This window comes from Cotesia typhae, unplaced genomic scaffold, assembly GCF_013202065.1.
Source record: "Cotesia typhae breed Kobodo isofemale line unplaced genomic scaffold, CoteBio_Ctyphae contig_5, whole genome shotgun sequence".
In the NCBI taxonomy this organism is placed as follows: domain Eukaryota; kingdom Metazoa; phylum Arthropoda; class Insecta; order Hymenoptera; family Braconidae; genus Cotesia; species Cotesia typhae.
Window position 1 is genome coordinate 6,431,867 of NW_027423757.1, and position 12,494 is coordinate 6,444,360.

General features: G+C 27.9%; 1 protein-coding gene across 2 annotated transcripts in view; it reads right to left on the reverse strand.

Moving 5' to 3' along the window:
- The window catches only part of LOC141530884 (cell surface glycoprotein MUC18), a 124,020-nt gene that overhangs the window by 48,282 nt on the left and 63,244 nt on the right, over nucleotides 1-12,494 (reverse strand). For both annotated transcript variants that reach the window (XM_074248264.1, XM_074248265.1), the window contains 2 exons: nucleotides 7,021-7,248; nucleotides 1,101-1,252 (listed from right to left, as the gene is read on the reverse strand). In XM_074248264.1, coding sequence (XP_074104365.1) covers nucleotides 1,101-1,252; nucleotides 7,021-7,248 — 380 coding nt within the window. The remainder of the gene's footprint in view (nucleotides 1-1,100; nucleotides 1,253-7,020; nucleotides 7,249-12,494) is intronic.

Consider the following 12,494-nt stretch of genomic DNA (forward strand, 5'->3'; position numbering starts at 1 on the left):
ATAAATTAAAAAGCTGCGAATTTATGTTGAAGATTGTTTTGAAATATTGTTTAAATAAGAGTTGATATATCGTATCCATACATATAGAGAGTAAAGGTAAAACAAATGTCTCGAACAGAGACATGACGACGAATCGCAAGATAGAGGATGCTGAAAGTAACGGGAGTAGAGTGCAGTTGGCATACAACCACGCCCGTTGCATTTGCTGGCCGCGCTTTTTCATTCCGTTATTTACGCCTTTCTTCTCTCTTTTTCTTGCTCCATGGATTTTTTTTCTTTTTTTTTGTTTATTCTCGGAGCTTACTCGCAATTTTCTACTTTTCTGTCCATGGTACGGTTTGTTGTGCAACAAGAAATTTCTTTATGTATGGAGAAAAAAATCAAGGAAAACATATTCACGAGCATGAAACTAGAAAAGACAATTTTTTCTGACTACTCCAGAATACACAATTCAATTAAAAAAAAAAAAATTACAAATAAACCGCGTTTATTTGTTATCTTAACGGCAATCTTTTTGTTTGAATCCGTAAAAAATGTACTTGAAAAAAAGAACAATTAAATAAAAGTATTCTTTTTAGGTATGTTTGCAAGTATAAATTACTCGGAAAATATTTTTCATAAAGCATTACACACATATTTTCCAAGTAAATGAAAATGTTTCTGAGCAAGATATTTTTAAACTCTGAAAAATTCACGTAATCATGGAGTTATATAACTGTAAATAAAGCTTACTGTCTTGAAAAATCGAACAAATAATTTTAACGCAGCTTTGCATGTTTTTGTTCACATTTATCTTATAATCTTTATGTTAAATATTTGAAATACTTGAAACGATTATTATTCTTATTATACTTAAAATAATAATTAAAATCTCCATGAAAAAAATTTGTGGAATATATTAATGAATATCATATAAAGTATGTATAAAAATGTATTCTAAAAAGCTGACTTGCGGCCGATTTTCATATATATTAAATATATGTCTTAATTATAATTAAAATTATTTAAAAATATATGTAAAGTTATACATGGATGAAAATATAAAAAAATTAATATTTTAAAACTAATGAATAATGAAAGTAGTATTAAATGGTGCTTACATTTTTAACTCCTTTTTTAACTTGCTTTGATCCTTTCCACCATGTGAAATTCGCCGGTGGCTTGGAACCAGCACTACGACATTTTATTTCGTACCGTTTTCCCGCCGAGACAATCCGCTCTTTTCCCACGATCTTTACTGATAGCGGTCTCACTGAAATAGAATCGAAGTATACTCATTAAAAGGATCTTTTAAACTCTCTATCAGCGTTTTAATTACTGCCGAACTGAAAGTAATACTATTGATTCACGCAGCTATCTACACAGATTAATTGCAAAGAAAATTTTTGTCATTTCTTATTTCATACTATTTTTATATTAATTGCACGGCTCATAACGGAAATCAGTTGAGATAGAGCTGTACTCTCAACACCTCAAGATTAGGCAATTTTCTGAAATGCCATTACCTTTAATGTATTCATATTGCACTTATACTTTAATATTACACTGATAGAAAGAAAAATGATCATTTTAACATAATATTAATAAATATTTGATAGATTATCATTTATTTTTATTTAGCAGGGCCTATTGCAACAATTTATAACAATAATAATAATAATAATAATAATAATAATAATAATGATAATAAAAATTTATCGATTTGTATTGAAATGATGAAATGTGTTTTATTCATTCAACCATAATATTCCAATGTTTTTAAATTCCCGTCAGCAATCTGAATTTTCTATCAAAACTGGCATTGTGTGATTTTAACTTCCGGGTATTAGTGAAAGTTCATGGCACAATAAGTGTGTCCAACAATACCACAGCACAGTAATATCAGCATGTAGCCACGCTTGCTGGCTGGCTGCATAAACTGTTTAGGGGATGTGTTATTCCTCTAAAAACTTTGCTCATTACAAGCTCGCGTTTGTCTGTATAAAATTACTATAATCATCGTAAAAATACAGCAATTAATGTCTGTGGTTTTTCTTAATTAGTATTAATGTGATTATAATTATATACAGGAATAATATTAAAGTTTCATTATCCAAAATGTAGGAATTTATTTTGGTTTATCGATTGATAACATTGGTGGTATTTATCGCATTAAAATAGTTAGCGCTCTTGAAAATCTTTAGCAAATGTTTATTCACGATAGATCAATTTTATTAAATTAGGGAAAAATTTTTAATTAATGTAAGTAAAATGTGAAGAAAGAAACGTGAAATTACTCACATAGCATTCGAACTTCAAAAATTAAAATTTTCCGTACAAAAATTTGACTTGACAATCATTTGTGGGTCGTTTTTTTTAAATGCATATTTTTTAATTTTTTTTCAGCATTTCAACAGTAAATTGATTAAATATAAAATTTTGTATACTTATTCAGAAATTTTTTTATTTAAAGTTTTAATTTTCACAGTAAAAAGTAGAAAGAAAATTGCTTAACTGAACACACGCATAAAGATAAATTTTTCACTTTATTTTTACAGTCAAAGAAGTATATCTAAATAAAATAAATTCATTTAAATGAGCTTAGTAAAACTCTTAATTGCATGCTATATGCTGTAACTAACTCTTAGGAGAGAAACTCTAAAAACAAAAAAAATATTTTAAAAGGACATGTAAGCATAAGTTCGTTAAAATTTTGCGGTTCTTTGAAAGAGTAATGACATTTTCGCAGTGCCTCTAGACTATTAAAACTGTTTAGAGAGATAGAATTGGGAAACAGGTCAAGTCGCAGGTGAGTTGAAATTCAAATCTAACTTTGATTTTCATTTACTAAGAGCAACAAAACAATTTTCATAATTTCCTGAAATATCTTCTCAATTCTACATCTATACTGGCATGCACAGAATCAACCGACCGTCTAACTAACTTCTAAAGTAAGTAAGTAAGTAAGTAAGAACGATAACTCCTAGTGGCTATCTAAAAAAAAAAAAAAAAAGAAAAAAACGTAAGGAAACTAAAATACAAGATGAAATTGAGTTTGTTTAATTAAAAGAAAGCTGTAACAGGTTAAGTGAGTGGAACTTAGCGAACGAGTCGGTTTTCCTATCTTGCCTATTATTTGCCGGAGGACATTGTCGAAAATTTTTTTTTTTTTTCCGTTACAATTATCAGAAGTAAAATTAAATGGTAAACTATCTGTAAGGCAAAATGACGCAATTTTATCTTAGCGGAGAACACTATTCCGAGAGTGGTTAATATTAGTAGATTGCCTACTACTGCACTTAAGAACGTGAAACTGGCTGAATCTAGCGTTCTCACGATACAGATTTCCATCTACTATTATTACTACGATTATTTTTTGACTTATATGCATATTCTCTACGGAGAAATACTTACAGAAAAAAAAAGTGATGCAATATAATACTATCAGGAACAACTTTAACACTCAACAAATAACTCCCAATCAGATGGAGAAAAAAATTTTTTTTTATTGTATTTAATAAGAACATTTGTGATTTTATAAAAATTGTAGCGTAACATTTTATCGTATATAGCTGCTAAAGTAAGCATAAAAATTTTTTTGCAATATCTTAAAAATTTTTTAATTGTGTGTTTAATTTAAATTATTCTTTATTAATTAATTAATAAATGGATCCTCTAGTATAACTGTCTATTTTTAATATGTTAAAACAGATAATTTTTAATAAATTGATTTCACTTGAGAATGAGTTATAGGTCATGGTATTGCCGCACATTACAATGGCTTAGCATTAGTCAAACTACTGAACGGTGGTCTAATCTGCTGATGAGTTTATTAACTTACTCGGAATCAAATTACACTAACATTAAGTACAAAGCTACTCAGTGGGACTTTGTGCATGGAAAGAAAATTTGTGGATTGGCTAACGAACCAAGAAGTAAACAGAGATGGCTGTCTTTCTAGATGGTTATTGGTATGCCAAATTCAGATGGTATATTTTGGCTGAGAGACTATTGTTCCGGAATATTTTAGTCGAGAATTTAATGATCTGAAACTCCAAGCACTATGAAATCGGTATTTGTCTTCAAAGTGCTTATAGTAGCTATGATATATTTATTTTCTTTGATATTTTATTTCGAAATTTTTCTTTCTTATTAAAAAACGTTAACTGTCTTAAAAATTATTATTATTATTTTTTTTATATTTACTTTTTTCTAAAGACTGGTTTTATAATACTTTATATTTACTATAAAAACTATAATAAAAACTGAAAATATAAATTATTATTATTATTTTATTTGTGAACTTAACATAATTGTTTTTGTAAATATCTGGGGATACAGTTGTAGTTAACGGTAACGAACATACAGTTCTAAAGGGAATCTTAATAGTAGGTTGCTCGAAAATCACTGAAATGTTGGGGTTAATTGTATCTTCTGGCGACTTTAGTCTCAAGCTCACCCCTAGGAAAATAACTGGAATAGTCTTGTCGGTCTTACACTAACAGGATTTATCAGGTACAGTGTAGTCTATTCTCATTCTCTCATAAGGGATCACAAGCAACTGTTGTCACAATCTTGACTCTGTGTCAGGCTTTGCAATACCTACAGCAAGATACCTGGCTTTAACTTATTTAATATATTATAAATATACAGAGTATAACATTTACTTCAAATAAATACGTTTCATCATTTATTTTCAAATATAGACATATACCAAGAGAATAAATACATACCAGAGTAGACAAACTAAGCTGGCTTATTTATTTATTTTAAACTTGAATCACTTTCAACTTCCATTTCAAAACAAATAATAAAAAATATTTTGCTATAATGATCTTTACTTTTTATATGATTGCAATCATGATGATAGTGATGGTTATCGTTAACATAAAATTCTCTCCGTGTATATATCAATACACAATACATATCTCTTTTATTTACACATCTGTGAGATTTTTGCTATTATTTACTGTTAGTTATGAACCAACCATTATAAACACAAACCAGAGTACATAATAAATTAATCATTAAACTGTGTAAATAATATTACTCGCACCAGTTATATAATTGGCGCAATTTTCATTTCGCATTGTATATTTCCAGGCAATTTCTATAAATATTTATTCAACCTACAAAAATAGTTTGGCCCATATTATTAAAAATGAAAAAAATATAAATATATAATTTTGACGTAAATAAATTTTATGTATTAACACGGCGAGCTAGCAGTATTTTTTTATGTCCGTAGAGAATATACTTTGGAGTGCTTTGCCAACCGAACAATTTCCTCGCTTTGTCCGATTGCGTCGTCGATTTATTTATTATATTTTCAGCGTAGCTGTAGCGCATAGTTAACCGTAAATCACATCGATACATGAACAACGTGACTCGAAAAATGGTTGACTATCAGTCCAATACGAAACATTGAATTAAATTCAATATCTCAACGTTTGAATATACATATATATTTTCGATGCAGATTAATTCTTTTCTCGATATCCTATTTTAAGTTTTTTTTTTGTTGAAAAATATATATCTGTACGTAAGCACCAGCGAGTGTACGTTATTCTGATGTGTTGTGTATATGTATATACCGTTTTTTATATTCTTAGCTTTCTGGCAATACGACCAGCTGGTTGTACGTTATTAATGTTATCAATTGCAAAAGCTTTGATTGGTTTTTGACATTCCCATCACTCTTACCCAATACGTGTCCGCATAACGCCGATATCCCATTTTCAGTCGGCAATTCTATGAAAAATGTTTCAATTTCGTAAAAATGAATTAAATATCGTTATACAGAATAAATCAAGAAATTTTTTTTTAACTTATTTGCCTTTAAGATAAATTTGTGATATTGCAAAATATTTCTACATGCTTTCAATTTAAATTACAAATAATTAATTTTCCTTTCAATGGGTAAGGTATTTATTAGTATAATTTTTCTCAATATTTTCCCTGGATTTCTCCATTTTCATTTTTAATTAAATTGTATTGAGTATCCTTCAAGCGCTGAGGTTAATTTCACGTAAAAAATTTTTCTCTATGATTAAATAAAAATATACAGAAAAAAAATTCATTATTGCTAGTAATTAATGAGGAAATAAAACTTTCCACGGGCATTGTAAATAATATTAGTCAAACTAATTTGAATTCGAATTTTATTATTGAATTCTGAATAATCTCATACATAGAATATTTTATGATAAACTTTATCAAATCATCTCAACAATATAAAAAGAGTTTAAATAATTTTTAATAGAAATTTTTTCATCTCAGTGTATTTAACTTAAACTACTGCTTGATCAATGATCTGGTAGATCACTAATAGAATCAGTAAGAACTTTACTCATAACTGATGAATTGTTATTAATAATAATAATAAATAATGATAATGATTATAATAAGTCAATAATAGACTCACTGATTAGTGTTGTATATAATTACTATTTCTACAGTGAAAAAATTTTTTCTTGCTGATGTAGAGGAAATTTTTTTGATTCAATTTTTTCGGAGAAGAAAGTAATTTCGTAGTCGAATATTAAACCTCATGCCATCACAGTAATTTTTGATGTGGGAAATTTATTAGGTATACTTGGTATATCTAATTAAAAAGTAAAAGTCTCGAGATTAGTGTAGTCAAAAGGAGTGGATTATTACTTTAGTCTCTCTATTTTCACGGGACCCTCGCTTACAGATACATATAAATATTTATAATAGGGCGATAAGAACCCTCATTTTTCAAACTTATCCATTTTAACCCGAAATATGTTAATTCTTATCAGAACAGTAAGTATTCGTAGTTCAAAATTATTGCCATAGGTGACCTAAGAATTTTTTATTTTTGTGAATTATGAAATTATATTCTAAATTTTCTATTGGCAGTATATAGATTAGAAAAAATTATGACTTTTAAGAACTTTATTTGATTTAAAATTTTTTTATCTACTATTCGACGGGATACGAAAAAAGAAAATAAACAGAATTAATTAATACCATGCCATTAGAACTCTTTAATTATTAATGAGATGTTATACTTACTCAAAAGTTCGATAACAACAGTGGTTGATGGTGGCTCAGCTAGGTGGGTGTTATTGGTTTTGCACGTCAATTTAGCATGATGTTGGCTTCGGTTAAGATCTTTTAGCGTAATACGGTTCTCAGTAATGAAATTAATATCTCCCGTTGGTCCCTGGACATCCCGTTCTTCGTACGTTCCGTCAATCATTCGGTTTTCGAGGAACCACATAACTTGAGGTTTTGGTTTACCTGTCAAAATATCATAGTTGAAGTATATCAGTCAGGTTATTTCATCCAAATTAAATTGAAAATTATACAAAAAATTCAAATTTTTCTGAATAAAGTGAACAACAAGTCTCGACTTTTCACTAAGTTACATAAATATCGATTTTCATTCATTTATTTATTTATTTATTTAGTTTTAATGCCAAGCCGTTGAGTCGAATAGCAAATTTTATCTACATAGATAGTATTCAAATAAGTACAATAAATTTTGAAGTATTAATAAAATATACAAAACAGATTGCATTTAAAAACAAGAAAATACATCATTAATGTATCAACAAATATTATATCCCATCAAAAAAATTACTGAAATAGTCTGATACGTTCATATGATTTTTTGTTAAATTCTAGTGTTAAAAAATTCCGACAGGTGGCGCATAGTCTCTGAATCGTCTCTCCGCAAGAAAGTTAAATTTGCGGTATTAATTTATAAAATGAAAATTATTTTTTAAGAAGCTTATCTGGCATCGGCTAAGGTGTTATTCGACTATTAAATCAATTTTTAATTAATACGACGTATCCGTAACTAGAAAAAATAAAAATCATTGAAAGTCATCTTTTTAGTCTCATATTTAGCCTAATATTGTCATGTATGACCGTATCAGACTATATCAGAAAATGTTTTATTAAACTTATAGGAAGTGATTGGAGGTTTTTTAAGCTCATCCTTTGTCAATGTTAAATTTTTTGTCAATAATAATTAAAACTCTTCCTCAATAACTTTAATGAAGAATGTAAAACAATTAATTGTCCTCAGGATTAGATAACGGGGTTAATCGATTACCGGTAATGTATAATAATATATTTATGGATTCAAGCTTCAAGTCACGTGTTGAAATTGATGATGAGGATGGTTACTTAGAAGGGAATAATACCATGTCGCTTGGGCAGTATACATTAATATGTTGACGAACAGAACGTCAATATATCCCAACACCATTAATTATTGCCTAGTTTACTGTTTAAATACCTTCGTATTTTATAGCTCTAAAATGACCTATCAATATAATATACTTAAATTAAAATAGTATTCGAAAAATTATGTAATTTATATTTTTTTTTTACGATAAAATTATAAATTTACTAGAGTTGGAGGTTATAGTTGAATATACCAATATTTATTCACATGATATTTAATAATACAGAAGGGTTATAGCAATTCATGTTATTTATTCAGACATTTCTTGTGCAAGTTCTGTTCTGACTATAATAGAATACCCGCAAATAACCGTCATGTAAAAAATTTACATAAATTGTATTCACAAAGTGTCATATCCAAACATGTTTCTAAAAGTATTAGGGCACTACATTTTTATGTAAATTATGTTTTCAATATTTCGGTTTATTTTAAGTTCCGTAGTTTGAAAAAATTATTAATTAAAAATTAAAAATTAAAAATATATTGAAAATAAAAACTATTATTTTACACAATTTCGGTAAAATCATGTCTCAAAATTATTTAAATGTTCTGGAAAGTAAAATGCTTAATATTTTCAGGAAGAAATTGAACAAATAAATTTTAGCATTGGAAAAAAATTTATGAAATTATTTACTTTATGAAATTATTTACTTTTGAAATTACATATGTACTGAAGTTTCAATTTTTAAAGTATCGCTTAATCTTTGAAAGTAAAATTAATTAATTATCATTTTTTGCAATTGGTATCATTTAAATTATGCGCAATACAACAACCGTTGATCATATTATGTAACTGCAAGCAAGGTTGATAAATACATTTAGCCGTTTATAACAACTAAATGGAGATTAAAGAAAAAAAATCAAATTTTTTTGCTACACTTCTATAAACATATTCGTATCTTGCTCACGTAAGATCTTTGTTTTATGGACCATATAATATAAATTATTTGGTTTTCGGTACATTAACTATATTTTAGGATGTAAAAGATTGGCTTTCTATTTGTATGCAGAATTACAACTCCGGTGTATTTTTTGTTCAATCTAAATAATTATGTATTTACAAGCCATCTATTTTGCTGGTATTCAGATTTGTTCAACATCAGAATTATTCACAAATATTAATGTAAGCACGTAGATTATACCGTATTTTTACAAGAGAAATTCTTTGTCAGAGCAAAAACTGGGTTGTACTACTTGATATTGCTGCGACGTAAAGGTATATGGGAAAAATTATTAGTTTAATTACAATAAAATTTAATTAAATTCAGTCTCCAAAATATGAACGGCAGATGTTATTTTCGTAATTAAATAATTACAAACATTGTTGTAATAAGTATTATTCATGTACAGCGTATTACATGGTTTTTTGTTGATGTTGTAAGAGGTTAAGATCTGATTAGATTTTAGAATTTATCGGTACAACAGAGCTTAAAAGTTATTTCAAAAAAAAATAGGGTTTTGACAAAGTTATTTTTAAGATTCCTCAAATTATTAGAAAATTCAAGTTTAGTGAAATCTTTTAAAATTTTGCAAAAAAAATCAAAATTAAGGTCACGATGAAAAAATCGTTATTCCGTGAAATAATGATGTAAGAAGTCACAGAAACACAAAGTAATATTTCATAAAAAATAAATAATAAAATAAATCAGAAATTTGTTATTCGTTAAGTAATAAAAGAAAGTGCGACATTTATTGGTAACGAAACAAAAGTAAAAATGTTATTGGTTGAGTATAAAGAATTCTCGGTATGGGATCTCCTTGCTCGGCAAATCAACGAGCCATAGCTTCCGGTCTCGGAAGGAAATAACAATTACTTTCGTCTGGGACGTGCAGCACTGTGGTTTAAGTAACAGTTGTATATATACTTGAACACTCAACTTAACTTAAAAAAAAAATTTTTTTTTATTTATATTATCCTCCAGATCCAGAATTTTATCAAAACAAAATTAATAAAAAGTTTAGTGAATATTAAGCACAGTAATACTATTTTATAAACTTGCTCCAAAAGTACGTAGTCCAATATAAATTTTGTTTGTTAAAATCTCAGTTCCGACCTAAAAAATTTCAAACGCCAAAGTAACTGCTTGAGTTCAGAAATTATTTGTCTTAGAGTGCAAAATTAAAAATTCATGATATCGGGAAATACTTTTGTCATGGGGCTAAAGTATCCTCTTCTCGAAACTCAAGTAAGCCCGACAAAGACAGCTCTATATCGAACTTGAGATAGCGTTAAAAAAGTAAGGACGGAAATGTAAATTTGTCAAAAGTTCAAGCCAGGTTTTCGATCGGACTTTTCTTTATTCTTTTTACACGTCTCTGCAACTGAACAAAGTATATAGTAGTTCGTTCCAAAAGCTATCTGTCTCTCGTTACACGTCGACCTATCGTAATAGATGGCCAATCGAATTTGAATAAGAATGCAAAAACTTGCATCTCATATAGCGAATTTAGATTAAAGTACATCCTGGTATTAAAAATTCATTTTTTATTTATATTTTTACTTTTTATTATTACTTTATCATGAAAAGTTATATCCTTAACGAAATCTCTCAACGTCTTTTACTTTCTTGCTATAAGATAAAGAATGACAAGTTATTAGTTTTTATCCAATTTGACATTTTCAAGTCTGAGGAAATGTTTTTCAATATTACGAAGGAAAGAATATCATTTTACCTCGAAATTATGCTTATAAGATAATCGTAAAAATTTTCATTCGGTAAATATATTACTCTTAGATTTAATAATCTTCTGCATAGTTGATTTCGTAGTAAATTAGACACTAAGATAGTGTCATTTTAGGGGCAAGATGCCCCTTTTTCTGACTCTTCATCAATTAAAATCTACTAATTTGTCTTGTCTTGAGTTATTGAATGGGAAAAAAAATATGGACTATATTTGCAAACTTTATTAATTATAATTATTGCAATTAATATGTTCAGTATACCAGCTTCGGTGATTTTATTTCCTTACTTTCTAAATCAAAAATTGTTTCTGATGTAGAGAGTAAATCTAAATTTTTTGTGTATTTCTATGACTTAAAAATAACAATCGCAGTTTTTGAAATGATTGATCAAATGATGATCATTATTATTTTATCAATTGAACTGCTGATGTGCTCATCGGAATATTATATGTATCAATTTTATTGCGAATTTAAGCACTTCTCACACAGACCCAGTGATTGCGCTCACAATGTACCGTATTACGACATAATCCATTAATTAATAACGGTCACTCGAAAATTTTCCGTGTGACTTTTAGTCACTCTGAATCTATTAACTTATTCATATTCAAACAAATTGCAGTAGTGCACGGATGACCATTTGTTATGGTTCTTGTTGAACATTTTGAACAATTTCAGTAACATTAAATTTATTCACCTTTAAATAGATTTGTATTGGATTTTATTTTCTGTGACAAAGTTTTTATAATTATCCGAAGCACTTGAATTTAGTTACATTATTCAGAGTTATCTGCTTTTTTCTAAAAGTTTTTACTAAAGAAACTGTAAGCAAAGTTGTAACAATATTAATTGTAACCAGGGTATTTAAAGGGCGCCACTGGGATTTTAGACATGGTGTCCCAGAAACCGGAGAAGCATAAGACCGGGAAAGACAAGGTCGTGAAAATTTCGAGAGGGTTGTAAATACCACTGAGAAAATTATTAATAACAATGAAATTATTTATTTAATTTCAATAATAAAATTAACAAATGAGAATTTTATTTCTAACAATTGTTTCCAAACTTGCAACTTGCTAAAAAAAATCTTACAACTAAATATCACTGAACTCTTTATTTTTCTTAAACCTTTTGTAAAGTTTGTTTACTTATGTATTCATAAACTCTAAAGAGATATTGGAAAAAAAATGATATAAGTAATTATCGTTTGTGATATTTAAAGAAAAATATTAAGGAGTTTCGAAAGTTCAAAAAAAAGTGATAAAATTATTTTTTTTAAATAAAATCGTAGTGAAAAAGAAAATTATTAAAAATTGCAGACTGAGAAAAATGGATGGCCTAATTTTAGCTGACAAAATATGAATTCTTGAAAAAGATGAAAGAAGATTAGAATAAATTTTTTTCTTGCTGATTAATTTCAAATAAATGTTATAAAGAAACTCAAGTCGCCGACAGGATTATTCCATTTCGTTCGAGTATCACCTTCCTTAATATTTTTTATCCGAGACTTATCCACTGGTTGGTTATATAGCAGTAGCTCTTTGTGAATTCTGCGTTTCAAATGAAAAATCTTATTTTCCTTAACCACAGGGACTCTGGCGTTTCGCCAAT